General features: G+C 38.9%; 1 protein-coding gene across 6 annotated transcripts in view; it reads left to right on the forward strand.

Moving 5' to 3' along the window:
* The window catches only part of RALGPS2 (Ral GEF with PH domain and SH3 binding motif 2), a 110469-nt gene extending 91680 nt beyond the window's left edge, over positions 1-18789 (forward strand). For 2 of the 6 annotated variants that reach the window (XM_041478921.1, XM_041478920.1), the window contains 7 exons: positions 1139-1193; positions 4434-4511; positions 6057-6162; positions 6909-7001; positions 14015-14120; positions 15287-15378; positions 17164-18789. In XM_041478921.1, the coding sequence (XP_041334855.1) occupies positions 1139-1193; positions 4434-4511; positions 6057-6162; positions 6909-7001; positions 14015-14120; positions 15287-15378; positions 17164-17193 (560 nt within the window). In that variant the 3' untranslated portion in view covers positions 17194-18789. Of the gene's footprint in view, positions 1-1138; positions 1194-4433; positions 4512-6056; positions 6163-6908; positions 7002-10866; positions 12630-14014; positions 14121-15286; positions 15379-17163 lie in introns of those variants that run through there. The other 4 variants (XM_041478922.1, XM_041478923.1, XR_005956079.1 and 1 more) reach the window with 4 other exon arrangements.
* Positions 18790-19621: the final 832 nt, after the last annotated feature.

Below are 19621 nucleotides of genomic sequence, written 5' to 3' on the forward strand. Positions count from 1 at the left end.
TCAAGGCACTGCTTTTCCCTGCTGATTTTCTGTTTAAAATTACAGGGAACTGGTTCCCATTTTCAGCCTGTGTTTCTCTGAGGGAACTCTTGAGTAAGGAGCATTGATTCAGATTTTTTGTTTGTTTGTTTTCTTGTTTGTTTCAAAACAATTGTATTATTTTATTGCTTCCTTATATATGGGTGTTCAGGCAGCAGAGCAAGCAAGGTGACAAGTTAGTGTGCTGAAAGGTGGCTTCAAGCATTGACTGACATTGAATTGCACTGGTATTTAGGCTTTGGGATTATCTGGAGCCAGAAATGTTGGTTTGAAGTGGTGAACAAGGATAATAGCTCCTGTGCGCAGCTGGGGTGTCCTGAAAGGTGCAGAGCAGCAAGGCAACAGCTTGGAATTATGTGTAGAAGCTACTGATTCCTGTTAACAGCATCCCTACTGATAATTATTTGCTGATTTTTAACATTAGAGCTAACACCCACCTTGTATCTGTATTTAAATGCTCATTTTCAGGCTGATGGGATTTAGTGGAATTGTAAAGTTATTGTCTTATTTGTGGGACTGCCACAAGTGGATCCATCAGACTTTTGAGTTTTGGGATCTTCCTCTATTTTCAGTGTTTAAAATAAAGTGTGGATTAATTTACAAAGCACAGAAGGAAATAATACTGTTGTGAGCTGATAGAGTAAGTGCGAGATAGCTTTAAAATTGTTTAAGGCTTCTCAAATCATGTACTGGAGATTCAGCAATGAATTTGCACCTCTGTGTCATTTATGACTGTTGTGACTTGAAAAGAAATTATTTAAATAAGTGACCTGTTTTTCTATATGCAGACAAATCTGTGTTTAGGGTGTTCTTTATATTTTGAAAATAAGGTTCCCATTTATTAGTGTTCCTTTTCTTCAACTTCTTTATGTGGAACAAGTCCCTGTCCCTTCAATCTCCATCTCAGTTTATGTGAAATTGCTGAAACAAATCACAAAGTGTTTCCCTTGTAGTATTTTACTGAAGTACTTTTTTGCATTTCATCTTAAATATTCTGATGTTCAGAATCTGAAATATTCTGATTTGTTTAGATACAATTGACAGAGATGGTTTGTAGATGAAGAAGAACTAATGTATATATGTTGTTGTATTTCTCTAGGTAGCAGTGATGGGTCTGAACTCAGTGAAGAGACTTCCTGGCCAGCATTTGAAAGGTAAGAAAAACCTGTGCTTCTCTATGTACATTGTTACTTAGAGTCTCTCACTTGGTCCTGAAAATGACTCTTTTTTTCACTGAACTAGAGATCTTCTGCCTGTAAGAGCACTAAAAAGCTGTAGTAAGTTCACTGGATCTGTTAAAGCAGCATAGAAACACCTTCTGCTCACTAATGGTTAATAGGGCTTTTATCTAATTGGGTGCTTACTCAGTGGACACATCCTTGAAGGAGCTCAGAGAACCATTAGACCCCAAAGGTTTTATATATGTGGATATCACATGTGCTGTTTGTGTTTGTCTGATTTTCATTTTCACTTTCCCTGAGACACTTCATCTGTTCATAGTCCCTTTACTCTCTTGTCATTGACATTGTCAGCTCTTTTGTGTCTCTCATCCTCTTTTCTCTTCACTGTTACACAACAATTCCCTTTGCTAATGTCTGACTTTGTGGTCCAGAATTAACAAGTTGTTCCTTTTCCAGCACCTGTGAGTGCTCAGGTGGCATTGTCCACTTCAGCCCATTCTCATGTTGTATTTGAGAACGTGGAAAAAGACAAACAGCTGTAGTTGAACACAGGAAAAGGTGCAATATTCACCTTCCCACAGCTGAGTAAGATGCACAATACAGCGCATTGCTTGCTTCTATAACACAGTTTCAGGTGATCCATCAGCTTCAGAGTTGCCATGGATGACTTTTTCTACCATGCTTTTACATTGTTCATAGGAATTTTTGTCAAAAAACTTTGCCTTTTTAGTTGGAAGCTGTTACCACAAACATATTCTGATTTAACTCATTGAAGCAGTTAAAGTTCTGTGTTAAATTTTGGAAGAAGTCTTTGAAAATCTCTCTGTGCCAAAGGTGAACTCCTGGATGCCTCATACCTTAAATATGAATGCATACATGTGGAAAAGCCCTTAACAATTTAATCAGGTAACATTCCACATGAGCAGAGAACACAAATGGGCTCAGAAAGGCAATCTCTTAACTTGCAGGCTGCATCACAAAGCACATACAACATTCAAAAGGTTTTCTTTCTTTCCTTTCCCTGCTGCCTTATGGAATTGGGTATTGGTATCAAGTTGTTTCTCAGAGACAAAAAGTCATTAAGTTAGAAAAAAATGGTGAGTTGGGTGTTGTTACCCAGAGCAGCATAAGAAACATTAAAATTTAGGTTTAAACTTATGATACATTCTTCAGAATTGTTGTGTGGAGGCAAAGCAGAGGCTTTTCATGTCTGTGCTAATGAGAACTGGCAGCCCCAGGCTCCCCCAGTTCAAGTGTTTGCTCCATGTCAAACAGAAGATTCCTCCTCCAAATTCCACTTGCCTTCTGTACTTGCCTCTCCTGAGAGAGCTTTTGGGAACCCTGTTGGAGGTTTCTTGTGTTTCAGGGTGAGTTCTCTTGCCTGCTTCCAGGGAGAGGGATAGGGTTCCTTACAGACATTCCCAACACCACGTGTGAAATTCCTAGGGATCTGCAGCAACCTTGAGTCTGTTCCTTGCTTTATACGATGATGAAGCATGTTTTAAAATTTCATATGTAATGCACTGGCATGCAAGTGTCAAAATTTAAGATAACTTGAGATTGTCTCTCTCTGGTTTTGGTCCGTACAGTGAAGCACAGGGGTTTCAATTCTTTATAAAGATGTTTAAGTGAAAGAAAGGCATTAGTTGCCTAGAATTAACAACTCTGGCAAAACTGGGATACATCCAGTGTTAATTATTGTTTTCTGTGCAGTGCAAGTAGGAATTCAGTATTTCTGTGTGTTTTACACACAGAAAGGGTAAGAAGGCTTAAATCTGCATCATATCCCTTAAGAGGAAGAAAACAATTTCTCCAAACACAGATTCCCCAAGTAACAGAAGGAAATGTAAAATGTATTCTTGTTTTTCCTGGCCTTTCTGCCTGTAGCTGGGGAATGCTGAAGGGGTGAGAGCTAGAGCCACTGGTTTTTTTTAAGTGCAACAGAATCTTAAGTTTGAAACTTGAGAAAGAGTTTTCAGCGTTGGAGTGTCCCTTCAGGGCAATCAAAATTACTGGAAGGACTAAAATTTCAAGTCCTTACAGTTATATCCTGTTAAGGGCAGTGTATTAAGTGACACTTCAGTCTCACTGGTTGTCATCCTGAGTGTCTCTGAGTAGATTTCCCTGAAATAGCAGGATTCCAAGAGTGGTAGCCTCCTTGTTATGCAATAAAAAAACAAGCTTAAAGGTAAGAAGAAAACATACTTAATTTGCATGCCATAAGTATACAAAAATAAGCAGCCAATTTTACTTTATTTTTCTTTATTGTTTTATTTACCTATATCTTGAGTGTGTTCTGAAAAATAATTCATAAGTTCAAAGATATCTGTTACGTTGAGAAACAAATGATGGCAAATTGTGGAACAGGTTAGTAGATGGTGATTCATTAATATCTTTTTGATAATAAGGCTTGTACTTAACTGCCTGCTCCCACAGAATTGCTGATCTTTAGTCTTTCAACAGAATACAAGCAGCTAGAAAAATGGATTAAAAAATAGGATGTGAGGACAAAGTGCCTCAGCAATGCTTATGTTGACTTCAATGGAATTCAATCAAGTAAGAGGTTTTGATTCAGAAAAACAAAGTTCAGTGAAGCAAAGCAGTGTTCAAAAGGCAGGTCTGGGGCATAGTTCCTGAATAGGGGTAAAAGTATGGATCAGGTAAATGAATTTAAAATGTGGGGCTTACAGGTAAAGTGTACACCACAGATAAACTGGAAAATTGAAACATTGCTGAGCTGATTTCCACGTTACTGAGCACAACAGGATTTTATCCAGCGTCAGGTGTAATTTGACAGAGCTTGTGGTTCCTTGCAGCCCAACAGCTTCTGTGTTTTCATACTTGTAGAACTTTGAAACCATTTTTGTAGTAACATCTAAAGTAGATTTCAAGATAAGTTTTATCAGTATGGTTCCTTTACATTTGTTTGGTCTAAGGTAAATGCAGACTTTGCTCTAAAAATGTGTTCATCTTCAGTGCCAGTAAAACACTTAGTATTGTGAGTTCTGACAAAGAGAACATCTGATTAAATGAAAACCCATATTATTTACTTCTGCATGCCTTTTTCTAAATAAAATTATTCACTTTTTCTTACGTGGAAGAAGTGGCTTTGTGATGTGCACACAAGAAAAGTTCTGTGCTGTTGTAGCAGTGGTGCTGTTTGTGTGAATGAAAGTATATGTAATACATACAATTTATAATGGAATCCAACAGGAACAGGTTGTACCATTCTCTCGGTCCGGGGACAAGAGTGTCACGAAATGGCCATCGAGGCCACATGAAGGCCAGCAGGTACAATCCCACTGCACACAGAGGTGTCAAACCTTCCCTCTGCTGTTGGTGATTTGGTTTGGTTTAATAATTAAGTGGGTGTTTTCTGATGTTCCCTTTCTAACTTATGTGTCAAACTAAAGGTAGAGACCTTTTTCTTCAGACTTAAAACTTTTCCCTTCAATGACTTATTCCATATCAGCATAAGGACTGGTCATTCCAGTCTGCAAATCCAAATTCTGAACCATTGGATCTTTCTATCAAGGCTAAAGATGTTTTGCCATGGTGGCTTTTGAACTGCCTGCCACTGTGGAGCAGTGCTGGTAGTTCTCATGGGGAAACAAAGCTGCTCCTGGTGCTAATGGATGGCATTCCAGATGTTTTCTTTGCTGGCTGTTCTGTACTGAATTTCTTTGCTCCTCTTCCATGAAATCAGAGAGTGCCTAAAATGAGTAAGACATTCAAATCGCCCCCAATTTAATATACATAGTATTTGCAAGCTGACAGAGTAACATAACTGATTATTGTGACTCCTTATGGATACACATTCTGTCTCCAGCTGTGTCACTGTAGTTGGGAAATTGCCATTGACTGTGAAACCTCTGTCATGTTAAGAAGCAAGCATTGTCTCACTGAATTAAACCCATCTTCACATCTGTCAGTGTCCAAAATTGTCTCCATATCATCATCCTCAGTAGGTGCTGCAGTGAAAGTGTGTGTCACATTTCCAGTTTACTTTGGACATAGGATGGATGAAACAACAAATCCTGGCTTCCTTCACAATGATTTTCGGGCGCTGTTCAATCTCTGGGCCTTTCTAGAAAGCTGCTGGGTTCAGCACTTTAGTTACACGCTCTGATTGACGTTCACTGAAATGATTCCTGGTGTAACTTTCCTCTGATTGGAAATGTTTTTGAAGCCAGTCAGCTTTGTAATTTTAATCAAGCTCAATTTTCTTTCCTCAGTGCTGTACCTGGCCTTTGTTTCAGCCCATTGCTCCCCAGTCCTTCCTAGGGCAGATGATCAGTAGAGCACCAGTTGCATTAAAACACCTTACAGCTGTGGTTTGGGTTTCTACTCTTTATTCCTGCTCCCTCCCACTCTCCTTGCTTTCAGATATTTTAAGGATTGTGCATGTTTGAGCTGTGCTTTGTTTTTGATGTGCTAATGGTTCTGGTGTTTCTAACCAAAAAATAGTCAAATCTTTGCTGCAAGGGCTGAAGGAGAGGTTTAACATGTACAGCAACTGTACCAACGTACTTCAAACATTTACTTTATTTAAATTAATTTTTCTTGTCTTTCAGTCCTGTTTTGAGTTTTAATTTTTTAATTCAGGATTACCTGCTTGGCTAATTAATTTTTCTGATCACTTTTGCTTGCGAGTGTTAATTCCACAACAGCAATTCCTTGTAACAGCCAAAGTCTTTTTCCACAATGAAGTCAAATAAATAGAAAGTTGACATTTTCAAATTACAATAAAGGTATTTGCATTAGTTTTTGGTAATGGTTAGAAAATTACTTTAGGAAAAATACTTTTTCACACAACTCTTCACATGCTCCTTTCAGCTCCCTAGAATCTGAAGATTTGGCTGTTCATTTGTATCCAGGAGCAGTTACTATTCAAGGTGTTCTCAGGAGGAAGACTTTGTTGAAAGAAGGCAAAAAACCTACAGTAAGATTTTTTTTTAATAAATTAATTTTCTCACTTTCTTCCTTTGCCCAGTTATAAACACAGTAGAATGCCCATTGGGCAACTAGTTCAAGTGTCTGAGATCTCCTCTGCCTTGCTGATTAAGATTTAGGGTCATTGCCAGAGTTTTGATTCTTCTGTTTGGTGCATTTATTCAGTTTGTAATGCTCTACACATAATCCCGGAAGCAGAAGAGAAGAGGATGCTGCATAAAATTTTCTACAATTACTGATGACTTTAAAATGGAGAGAATCATGTTTTGTCTTCCTTAACAATTGGTAAATACCAGCAATCTATTAATAGATGATAACCCTTAGCATTTGCATTGCAAATACTTGATGATAAATTATAAATCAAAGTACATATTCAGGATGATGTGGGATACCTTACGGCAGCACCTAAGATGGAAAAGGAAAGGGACAGATGTACTCTGACTCCACAAAGTGCTCTGTAGGGATTGCAGGAAGTACAGAGCAAGATGCAGAACATTTTTCTCAGGTTAGAGAGGAAAGGCACATGTTCTTTCTGCTTTCTGGAGTTTTCATGCATTCATAGGCCTGCATGAGTAACAAACAGCAGCTTTGGAAACATGGCTGATGCTTGGCTGGACAGTCAGTGCTCTCATGTTCTTGCAGGATGATGCCTCCTCTTTCACAGCTCATTGTTATGAAGCATTTCACTTACCCATTTTACTTTTGGGGTTGTTTGTTTGTTTGTTTTCTCTCCAGGTAGCATCTTGGACGAAATACTGGGTAGCACTGTGTGGAACCCATCTCTTCTACTACGCTGCAAAATCCCTGAAGGCTACAGAGAGAAAACATGTATGTAAACCAGGCATGTTCCAGTATCACCTGCCAAAACTAAAATGTGATTTCCTGATGTAAACACTGAGAGTAGTTCATGCCTTGCCTGATTTCTAGTCAGCACTATCCTGTCTCCCAGTCAGTCAGTCACCTCATATGGATATACTCCAGGGAAATATCATTTACATTTGTTTGCTACACCAAGAACATCTGCTTTGCATCTGCCATGTGTCTCTGACTTTGCTGGTCTTTTAGGAAAGGAACTGTGTCATTGGTCTGTCCATTTTCAAAGCTCTGTCTTTGGACGATTTCAGTCTTGCAGCAGTTTGTCACGTTTGAAGTCCAAACCAGCACTGATGAGGAAAAATTGAGCAGTCACAAGATACAACAACTAAACATGTACTAATCTATGTGGTAAATTAGACCATTTGATTTTTCTGTATAATCCTGTATGCCATTAACTGCAAAGGAGTACCAAACACTTCATCTGCTCAGCAAGAGCTGCGATGTCAGACGATGCTGGGGTTCCTTTATTTGCTGCAACTTGATCTGAAAGAAGCTAAAATGTTTTGCTTATGTGGGGAAGGAGCAAGAGGATTTTCTGTATGAATGTTAAGATGTGTATTGTTCCTGTTTGATGTCCCTAGTTAATTGTAATGATTCTCTTAAGAAACTAGGTAAAATTTGAGATACTTGAATCTGAGTTCATTCATTACTCAGAATCATTACTTGGTTGTCTTGGTAGGTGTTTCAGGTTAATTTATGACAACTTTCATGTAGAACACTTGCTTTGCATAGAGCTTATGGAATTTTGCAAGCTGAGTGGTGCTTTTGGAATCCTTGTAAAGGGGACTTTGGTACAAAATGCTGTTTTCTTATCCTAACATTTTTATGTGCAAAGGGTGGAGATTTGAAGTTTAACATTTCTGGTTTGCAGACTCCTGGATATTTGAAGTTGCTGTGTGGAAAGTTTGTGTATAAAGTTCTCTTAATCTAAAATATTATTTCCCACTTTTTATTGGAAGTTCATTAGGAAACAGTATTCTAATACTAATTACTTTCAGAACTATTTATGTGGTTTCTTGGCCATCCACCCCTACTAGCTTTGTTTAGGTAGTATTGAAACTGATCCTACTTAATTTGTCTAGCCAATGGTTCATTAGCCAATCCTTCTGTCTTCTGGGTGTCTTGGGAGAAGTGTGTGTTTGGATGCATTTGTTTCTGGCTTCAGTGAAAACTTTAGGGAAGGATTCCACCTCATTAGAAGGAAAGAGCAGACTTGTAAGCTATTATGACTAGAAATGCAAAGTATTAAAAAAAAAAAAAAGGAACCAGGAAAGATCTTGTGCTGGCATTATGTCACTCACAGCTAGTTGCCTATTTTTTCTGGAAACACTGAGAAACGGAAAAGAAATTTTTGTGGTAATGTCAGACTTTGTGTTCCTGTTACTGCTGTGATTCCTCCAGGCTTTGTGCCAAAATTGCACTTTGTTTTCTTTTAGGAATAGAATGTGTATTTGTGAGTCTCCCTGGTTCACTGTTCTTTACAAAATTATGGAGGACTTTACCAGACTTGTATCTATTCATTCAGAAGCTTTTTCACTGTTCTGTGTTAGCATTTTTAAACAATCTAAATAGCATGCAGGTTTAGAGAATTTGAAAAAAATTGCTTAGCAAGGAATTATATTGACTGGAAATTAAGTATGTTAAGTTTGCATTGTTTACATGTTTCCTTCAGAATAACAATTTCAATAGTTTAAATAGTCTTGCCCTTTCTTTAGCAAAAGTAAATGAAGGAAAAAGGTAAACAGTCTGGTACCTGATCCTTCTGAGTCTCTGTTCCTGCAAAAGCCTTTACTTTGTCTGGAAATACAGTCACAGTCATTTACAATGCTCTTTCAGAGATTATTTTCTAAACCTCTTGAATTGACTTCTGATATTCCCCAAGTCACTGATATGCTGTGACACCTACAACATCTGAACTGCTGGTGAACAGAGGCTTAAGAAGCCAAAATTTGTCTCACATGCTTGTGTGCTCGTGTTTCTTTGTCCAAGGGGAAAAAAAAAGTGATTTCTTGTTCCAGCAAATCACTGAGGAAGTTTGCAGAGAGAGGTGAGGAGGTGTTGGAGTCCAGGATGCTTGCAGGATTTCCCATCAGGAGACTACCAGCCTCCTGGCTTGCAGATACTGAGAGAAGTTTGAGCAAAGCAATTGCCAGGAAAAGGAGGAAGAGGAGTGGTAGTTAAAGCAATGACTGCTGAAGAACGTTAATTTCTTTTTAATAGTTGGCTCTACGAAGTTGGGCTGAACTGTCCAGCACAGCCTTGGATTTGGCTGTACACAGCTCATGTCTTGCTTTCAGCTTTTTAGGCAGCAGACAGGCTCTGCTCTGTTTGTGGATGGCAAGCCTGTTGTGGAGCTCAGTCTCTGATTTGGTTTCCCAGGTGCAGTTGAGGTTTATCAATTGTAATAACTATTTTCTACAGTTTGGTCTTTTATTTAAACAAATAATTTGCAGCGAGTAGTCACAGCAAACCTCTGCTTCAGAGGTTGTTATAACACAGCAGGACCTTTATGTTGAAATTAGGGTGGGAAACCTGGTAACTGCTGTTGAGATAGAGGGATTGGTTGATGGATTCCAGTTCATTAAACAGGCTAATAATAGATGGTCAGTAACTTGTTCAGCTGCTCTGCCTGTGTTGTACTTCGAGCCTGGCTATTGAAGGGTTAGGTTTCCATCCCTTTCACTACAGAGTTATTGTGCAGAGCCTCATCTTTGGTTCTGGAGTCTGTGGAGATGGCTTGTCAAGGGTCATGCTTCAGTTCACGTTTGGTTGCATTTTCAGGAAAAGTTAATCAGGAGAGAATGAACTGCAGATGGTCAATCATCCCTAGATAGCTAGAGCATGAGTAAATGCTCCAAATACTGTCCAGTGATATTCCCAAGAGGTTCGCTCTGCAAAATGAAGAGATCCAAGGTTAGATTTAGGCTTTGGGTTTTTTTATTTCCCAGATAAAAAGGATGATGCCATCTACTTTGAAGCAGGTCTCTTTTTCAAAGATTGATACATTGGAGATTTACCTCAGCAAAATATTCCAAGCATCTTCTGGAGCCATTTAAACATCTGTCTTTTCTGCTTCCTTTCTCAAGCCCTCTGTGACATGGAAAGGAACGCTGGCAACAAAAGACTCAGTCTGCTATATAAAGTTTCCTGGCTGGAGCTCTCATGGTAAACGTGTCTTGATTACAGGCATGCTTTTGACCATTCTGCTGCTGCAATTGCTCCAGGCAGCTTGGAATGCATCGACACTCAAAGCTCTTCCAGGCTTATAATAGCCAGCCTCTTTGGAAAATTACCTCATAAAAATCCCAGAGTAATTTCAGCAAAAGGGGCAAGAAATCCCCTCCCTTTCAGACACAGACAAGCCAGCTCTTCTCCTGCCTGTGGTCAAAGGCCAAGGAGTGCATCCAGTATCGTGTGCTGCATCTCCTTAGAGGAACAGCGTAAAATCAGCATTGAGTTTAAGTAGTGAACAGGTTTCTGTTATTACTACAGTAATGGAGAATTGTCTATAAATAAGCATGTGAACTTGAGAGCCCAGAAATGTAGTACAGCACAATCGGGGAGGAATGTGTGGACAATGGTTTTATCTTGTATGCTGAAATGGAACTCACAGAGAAACCTCTGTGAAAAACTGTAGCACTTGTGCACATTTAGAAAAGGGCAACAGTAAGAATAACCACTTGAACTTAGACTTAAAATAAGCACTTTGAAAAATGTGAATACACCTGTAAAGTAACTGTTAATAGTGATTGGACTGAGAGCCTTGCCAATTCCTGTGACAACATAGCATGCATGAGAGATTTTTCTGTGTTTGTAGGTGCTCGGAAAGCAACAGAGACTTTTTGTGCTTCATGCTTGAACCCAAACCCTGGTTAGTTGTAAGCCTTCCATTGCATGCTATAATCAAAATTAGATTGATTTACTTGTAGGGTAGCCAACTTGGTACTTGTGGCTCAGGCACTTTCACTGAAATACCCTGAGGAAGAATGCTATCATCCTGGGAAGGATGTTCAGCCACCGAGAAAATTATTTGAATATTATAAATCTGTAGAATCTCAACAGGAGATGTGGAGGAGGAGATTTGTTGGTTGCCAAAATGTTGGAGTGAAAAGTCTGTCCACATATTTCAGATTTTTTGATTCAAAGATTTACTTATAAAAGCCTTTGAGCTCAGAACAACAACAACAACAGCAAAAATCAATTATGTGAAGCCTAGTGCCAGAGCTGTGCAGTTTTCCATGTGTATAATAAGAGTCATTCCAGTGGCCTATATTACAAAAAGCAAATAGGAACCAGGAACATTAAATTACAATGAAGCTTTCATTCCCTTCATGTTAACAAAGCAGACTTGCTGTTAGCAAGGCTCTGTGCATCAGCAGAGAATGAGCTGCCCTGGGGACTGTGTAAACATGGAATACAAATCCAGCTGAGCACAGGGATGGAAGGCTGACATGTGTTTCTAGCAGTGATGGATTGATGCTGGCAGGAAACACTTTCCTTGTGTGGAGCTTTTCATTTTATGGAGGAGCACCATGATTAACTGATGGTTTTGAGTGAAAAGAAGAGGCAAGGAGCTCTAGCAGTTTGGATTGCATGGCAGTGTCACATACTGGATACCTGTTGGGATAAGCAACTAAGATAGCAAAGCCCACTGTGTTGTTTCTATGAAGGTCTAGAAATAATGTTGTTCAAAAGGTACATTTTGATCTATAATCCATTAAAACTGCTTTGTGACTCAAATTTCCACCTCTGTGAAAGAGACCTATTAATGCTTTAGGGCTACTTGGAAGTTTGCATTTTGCAGGTCCCTGTTAAGTTGTGTCATCATACTTTTGCAGTGTTGTCAGTGAGTCCATAAGAAATCCTTTATTATTAACTTGCCTTTTTTTAAAGAACTCATGAGCTGTCTCCTTAACTTTATTCCCTTTCCTTGTCTTTCATTCTTTCAGATAAAATGCCTTAATTTTCACTTCAGACTGACATTACTTTTACTGCCTCCTCAAAGAAATTTCAGTTTCTGTTTGAGAAGGAGTTACAGCCCTCACTATAATGACATCTTATCTGATAGAGCTTTATAATTTACCTCCTCCTCTTCCGAGGCTTTACCACATCTATCCACCTCTGAGAGTTAACTTTAGTGTGTGTATACAAAGAGCCTGGACTCTTAAACTATTTTGAACTTGGTTTAAATACTTTCTTTTCAACTACTGGTCTAACACTTGTTCATTCCAAGTTCTAATGGATTGTAAACTAGGGTTTAAAATGCAGCCAGCTGTGCAAGTCCCAGACAGATAAACTTACCTAGACAATGGCTTCACAGGGTTAAATGGGATATTAGAGAGAAATTCCTCCCTGTGAGGGTGGTAAAGGCCTGGCACAGGTTACCCAGAGCAGCTGTGGCTGCCCCATCCCAAGGCCAGACTCAATGGGGCTTGGAGCAACCTGGTCTAGAGGAAGGTGTCCCTGTCTGTGGCAGAGGGATTGAATGAGGTAATCCTTAATGTCCCTTCCAACCCAAAACATTCTGTGATTTTGTGGTGATTCTGTGACCTTCCAGGTCTTCAGTTAATCTGTGGCATAGATTAGAATAACTGACACTAGACTTGCTGTGGGACTTTGTTTATAAAGCAACTGTATTCCCATGCACAGAGCATCTTATAAACTCTTACTTTGCTCATGTTACCTTCAAACTTATTACCAGTGGCTTTTTCCTGGCTGAACCAGAGTTCCAGGATTGTAATACTAAAGCAATAGTTCTAAAATAAACAAAAGTAACTTGTTGCTTAATGTTGTGCATCTGCCTTGTGGCATTATGTGGTGAGTTGGCATGACACATTAGCATGAAGAATAAAAGTATTTTAGAATTACAGATTAATTTTAATGACTTCAAGCCAAAACAATCTCAAGGATGTTTTATTGTTTCTAATAATGCATTTAAAGAGAGATCAAATTTGATGTGTTAATAAAGAGGTTGGAATGGGGATTCACAGGATAGGAGGAAGATGCATCTGATGAGGATGAGCATACACCAGACTTGGACTTTGTGGGCAGAGAAGTTGGGTAAAGCACTGCAGAGGGTGAGAGTGCAGGGATTGATGGAAGAGTCTCTGTTGGACCCAAGAACATAGGAAGAGGAGACCTGGCAGCCAAAGACATGAGAGAAACTGAATTAATTAGGAGCTGGGGCATGGATGGGACTGCCCGAGAGAACAAGGAGAAGTGAATTGGGTGGGTCTACTAAAAGGTAAAAACAAGGTCAGGGAGAAAGGAAGCTTATGGTTTGGAGATAAGTTGGATTGAATAGGTGAGTAGAGCCTGGAACTGGTGAGTAGAGCCTGTCAATCTGTGAATACCACCTGGAACAGGAGAACACCATCATTTTGAACATCTTGTTGATAAATGAGCATGACTGCCCATTTCTGGGCACTTGTTGATTGAATTTACATCCTCACTTGATTCATTTAATTCATCAGGTCATCATATTTAATTACACAGTTGTGTTATCTTGTCCCCAGGACTCATGTTATGGGTAATTACAGAGTGTTATAATAATTACTGCATGCTAACTGTGAATAGTTACAGCACAGGCAAGTTCAATTCTATTTGTGAACAGTGGAGGGAATAGTTTTGCATTTATTAATATACTTTAGAACTATACTGTACATTCAAATGTGAACTAATGTGGTGAGGAATGCTGCTATGATCATGCAGTGCATATTATATGTCTAACAGGCTTTTGCAGATTGTGATATTCATTTTAATTTGTTTTGAATATATTAAGTTCTGTTTGCACTAATTTCATACAACCTTTGTTAATTTTCTTAATTGTGTGAGGTGCTCTGCTTCATTTGAAGTTACCCCATGTTTAACAGTGCCACTGGGAGGAACTGTGCTGTTGGGTACTTGTTCTGGGCAGATCTGGCCTCTTGTTTTAATTCCATTTTCATCCCTGCTTGTGTTTCCAGTTCAAATCCACGCCCAGTAAGAGTGTCTCAGTGGTGGGCTGGATGGTGATGATGGCAGATGACCCCGAGCATCCAGATCTCTTCTTATTGACTGATTCTGAGAAGGGTAAGCAGTGCACAGAATATACATTTTCATTGCTGAGGTCATTTGTCAGCAACTAAACCAGCAGGTGAAAGGTGATATCCTTCCAGTTTCAGCTGCTCTCCAGCATATCACCTTTAGAATGCAATGGGAGCAACAACACACGGAGAATCTTTACATTGAGTTGTAAGAACTCTCCAAACTCTTAGCAACCCCAGATGTGACTTGAATTGGAAGTATTCATCTGTATTCTTTTAAAATATGTTTAGAACACTTTGAGGCATTTTCACATGTGTGAAATCTAAGTAACAATTTTAAAAAAAGATTCAGCTGAGACTAGCTGCTTGAGCAGTCCCTTCTCTCCAACTGAAAACCAAAACCCAAACCATGTGTTCAAATGTGGTGCTATTACCAGGAAAAGCCTCAGAGATCTTGACTGTTATGTGAAGAAGCCTGTGGATGTCCATTACTCCAACACAGTGCCTGCTTTCAGCTGAAACTCTGAAGAAAATGTTACTTTTCCATAGCACTTCAAATTGTGCAGAAAGGACATTATTGGAAGCTCTGATAAAGGAGCTTAAAGTTATTTATTGCTTTGTCTGCTTCAAGTCTTAGTACGTTTTATTTCCAAACATCTCTCCTAGCACCACTGATATGAAGTATAAATTGTGAGTGCTTGTCAGCTTAAATTCTGCAACAGCAATCTGAAATGTTTTTGTAACACTTGACCTTCCTGAACCCAAACAAGCACTGTGTAACTCCAGCCACTGAAAATACTGGTCTGAAATGTATCAATACATTTAGGAGTGGTTTGCAAATATTTTCAAATGTAGCTTTCCAAGGTGCATTTCAGTGATACCTTGCACTTTGTTAAAAAATCATGATATTGTAAACCAATTGCAGTAATGGCAGTGAACAAAACCACTTGTGTTTTGAGGGATATTTTGTTCTTTCCTAGTTCACACAGGCATTAGTTGAAATCTAGAATGTTGGAAAGGAAGAGGCAAGCTGAAACTTCTCTTCAATAGGTCAAGCAATTCCAGACAAGGTGTAAAGTTATATGGACCATCTATTAGTAAATCTTCTCATAATATTTCAATTTAGAGGTACTTGAATATGGGTAGAATTTAAGTGTTTAAAAAGGAGCACTGTTTATGTTTCTTCATCAGGTTTTTTTTTGTCTTTCTTAGGAAATTCATATAAATTTCAAGCTGGAAACAGAATGAATGCAATGCTCTGGTTTAAACACCTGAGTGCTGCCTGCCAAAGCAACAGACAACAGGTGAGAGCAAGGCAGGGAAAAAGGAATGAGGTTTTAGGAAGCTCAGAGCTGATGGATCTTCCTGTCACTGAGGGCTCTGTGTGCTCCCTGAGGAGCCTCTCCACCCCTTTCACCTGCTGGTGGATCTGCCTTGGCTTTTCTGTTTGACCCTTTGCAAAGAGGCCTCAGAGCTTCTGGAGTAATGAAGAAAATTTTGGGGCTACCTTGAGACTAATTTAAAGCAATTGGGGAAATGCAAGGAATACTCTAAAATACCTGAGTGCAGTATTTTTGTCTTGCCCATTTGAAAAAGGTTATTGCACAATTATATAAAAAGCTGTAAACTGCAGCATTCAGTATCAATTCCAGATAACTCTCCTGAAGTGCCTTTTTTCAGGCCATGGGCATACGTATTTTCTGCTGTGTATGTATTTTGTATTCCTAAAATGCACAGAAAGTAGTTTAGCCCTTGGTACATTTTCCTGTCTTTGAAAGCAAAAGTAGCATTTTTAATTAATCAAAAAGGAAGATAAGACTCCAACCCCTATTAAATGCAGTTCTCATATAAATTCTTACTGACCTTTTTCATCAGCAAAATCCCTTTTCAGTTTCTTTGTCTCCCTGAACTCTTCCTTCTCTTTGCACATTTGTTTATGGAGTCCCAGAGCAGAAATCCTACTGAATTTCAAGGGGAAACAAAAAGGCTTTTCCTGATCCTTCTGTGCTTTAATGTTCAATTCTGCCTCTGAGAGAGGTCTTAAGAAGCAAGGAGGGTTGCAGAAGTTCCTGTGAAGGTATTTGAGACAGTGCCAAAGAGAGAAATTGTGTTCCTGGCTGGAGAAAGTGGGGATAGTAGCAAATAGTGGCAAAGAGTTTGCAAGTAAGTGGTGAGAAACTGTCCTCTAAAGACAGTTCTAGTTCAGTAAGGGTTGGCAATACTGTTTATTACTGTTAACAGTGGAACTGCCTTAGAAAAACTGGGTGTTTATATGTGTTTTCAATGGAATATAAACACCTAGCTGTTTAATAGTAGTAGCTGAATAATAGTAAGGACTATTTTAATAGATACTATTTGTGATTTTAATGGTGCAGCTTTAGCCCAGTTGAGCATTCTTGCATCTACAGGTAAATGCTAAACGCAGAGCAGCAAATTCTTGATCCATATCTGACCAAACTGACTGTTTATTGACAGTTGTCAGGAATGTGGTGGCTCTTTAATAACCTGACTAAAAGAGAGATGTTGGTGTCAGACAGATTCCTGATGGAGAGAAAATGGGGATATAAACTAATACATTGCAAACATTAGCTTTAATCTTCATGAATGGGAGTGATATCTGCAACAGACATTTGGGTTTGCTATGGGGAAAACCCAAACAAGTGTTTATGTCTCATGTTTTTAAAATTAGTCTGAACAAGACTACATCAATCACTGATCTGTGAAGAATTTTCTATCTGGGACTCAGGTGAGAGGGTTCTCCTTGTCTAGCAGAGCTGAGATTTATCATGTTAAGGTTGTTTTGATGACAACTTAAGTCTTAAATGTCATCAAAATTAGCAAGTTCTACAACCATAAAAGAAAATTATAAGAAAATTATAAACCTCACAGCAGTTTAATATTTTTATTATACCTGGGGTTTCTGCAGCTCTAAGTATATTTTTCCTGCTGGATGATAGTTGCATTCTATCTCCCTTTTTTTGAAGACAGAGTGAGTGCACTTCAGCAAGGTGTCTAGTCTGTGAAACAGTTGAATGCAAGTAGCTACTACCTGAAGTAAATTCTTCTATCATTTATATTTTTGTTTTCAGGTTCCTGCCAACTTGATGACCTTTGAATAATAGGCAAATTCAAAACAATAAAAAAGGACAATTTGAGCCATCTCATAATTGAGAACAAGGTCCTAATGAAAAATGTGCCAGCTGTATTCTGTGCCACAACAGAACCTGTCAACTCGATCTCTGAACTCTGGAGCCCTGAACAAAACCACTAAAGGTTGGGGAGTGGAGTCCCCCAAATTAAAAATGGAGTTGCAACATGAATTGCCATGGACCATGCTTCATTATGTTCTGAGAACTGACCTGTGGAAACCACTGCCTTAAAGAGTGAAAGGAAAAACAACATGAAACACCAAATAGTGTGTGTGAAACTTCTGGCGGTGCTGTGCTTGAGTTAAATAGATTGTAGCTAGTTTTGAGTTTCTTTTAACTTTATACTAATTTTGAAAATAACTCACCTTTTTAGGCATTCTTAAGAAAACAGGTAAACTGGTATTTAAGAGTTGTATCAAAAGCTGTGTATGAACCAGGTAAAAGGTACTACATGTTCTGGAGATGTTGTTTAGGCCATCCCAGGAGTCCTGGAGGGAAGCTTCTCCCAGGCACATGGCCTGGAGCAGTGTTATTTCTCTCAGACTTGGAAGAAATGTAACACAAGTGCAAGTTCAGAGCAGCACTGAGCTTGCAAACCTTGGTCCTGTATGGGAGCCAGACTCCAAGAGTGGCACAGAGGCTGAGCCAAAAATCACTTTGGTACGTTTAGCCCTAATTCCTGGTTAAAACCACGAGTTTTGGGCAGTCGGGGGGGGTGTGTGTATGAGACAAAACTGAAAGCACTGTTGGGTCAGAACTGAGTGTTTTCATCCCATGTGTTTCTATGCCTGTGGCTCTCCTGCACAGAAAGGCTGAATGACAAAACACTAACACCTGGGTACAGCTCACTGAGATGTTTGACTTTGGGTATCTGCTAATTATCAGTTAGGGACCACTGATTAGTGTGTGGTGTTTCATAATATCACTTCAGATGGACATTTTAAAAAGATAGAGGCACAATTTCAAGCTTTCATGTTCTCATTTGGCAATAATTGATTTTAGTATCTGTCTCAGTCGAAGTAGTTGACGTTGTGTGGTGTTGATAACATGGCCTAAAGAAGACCTTACATACAGAAGCTCTTTTGATCTTCAGGCAATTAACTAATTTATTAGAAGGTAGGATAACCTAAGGAGAGAAAAGGTGTGGGGCCATCAAAATTCCATCCTTGACAGGAATCATTCTTGGTCACTGAAATTACTCACAGAGAAAAACATAATGGTTGTAAAAAGGGAGCTGTGCTTTTTGTGTGTGTTTGATGCTTAAGACTTTGATTCTTGCTTTATTGGGGTTTCCTTGACGTCACCTAGTTTCCTGAATGATTGGTCTTTCTTTAATCTTCAAAAATATGATCTTTGTAAAGCAAGGAAACATTGTCCAAACTATGACTCTGATATTGGAACTTTGAAGTCTGTGAAAAAGTAGTAACTGTTCCATTGACATTGTGGTTTAGTGACCGTAAATATGCTTGCAGATTCCGCCATGAATTCTCCTTTTTAAACAGAAACAAGCTACCTACCAGTCTGTTTCAGAGTTCTCTGACTATCTAATAAAGGTTTCTACTAGTAGTTGTTATTTTGAAAATGTATAGTTTGTTTATTGCATCTGAGTAGAAGCCTGTCAATTCACATTTGAGGGTTTTTTTTCCAGAGTCAAGTTAATCGTGTAATGGAAATGATTAATTTTTGATTTCTGGCCAGCAAAAATAAGGATAATCCAGTCTCACAGTAAACAAAACAAAACACAAAAACCCCAAGCACTTGGTGATGTAAAGGGTAATAGGGTGGTTTATGTTTCCAAGAATTGTTCTGAATTGGCTCTTGTTAGAAGGAAAAACAGTAGAAGGATGCTTCTGTTGGAATTACACCACGAGGACTTTCAGAATTTGGCTCCCCTTGCTGATCTTTTGTTGCTGTTTTGTATATGGGGACTGAATAGTCTGTTCTGAAGTCAAGAATTTTGGGAAGGGGTTTCTTGTGCTGAATCCCTCTGCAATTCACACATCTGCCAGGTTTACCCACTTTGGGTCTATAGTAAAGACAACATCCTGACAGCCAGCAGTGTTACTTTAGTAGACTTTGCACAACTTGAGTTTGGTTTTTTTTCTGTTCTAAACTTACCTAATGTGTGTTTCTTCAATGACTAAGTGTTTGTTTGGGTTTTTTTTAACAATTTGTGTTCTTTTTTTTAAGCATTGTGGATAATAGCCTGTGGATTTTGAATTTTTAAATAAGCTATTCTAGGTTCATTGCAGCATAACTGTGTCTGTTCTTTTGTTAGTGAAAGGAAACATGCAACTGGGAGCCACAGCCTGACAGCCCTCAGCTTTGCTAAGGACAGAGCCAGGTCAGGACATGTCATTTATTACTGGATTTTTGCATTTTTTCAGCTGTTTTGAGT

The sequence above is a fragment of the Pyrgilauda ruficollis genome, unplaced genomic scaffold (assembly GCF_017590135.1).
Source record: "Pyrgilauda ruficollis isolate IOZ18807 unplaced genomic scaffold, ASM1759013v1 scaffold47, whole genome shotgun sequence".
Taxonomy (NCBI): Eukaryota; Metazoa; Chordata; class Aves; order Passeriformes; family Passeridae; genus Pyrgilauda; species Pyrgilauda ruficollis.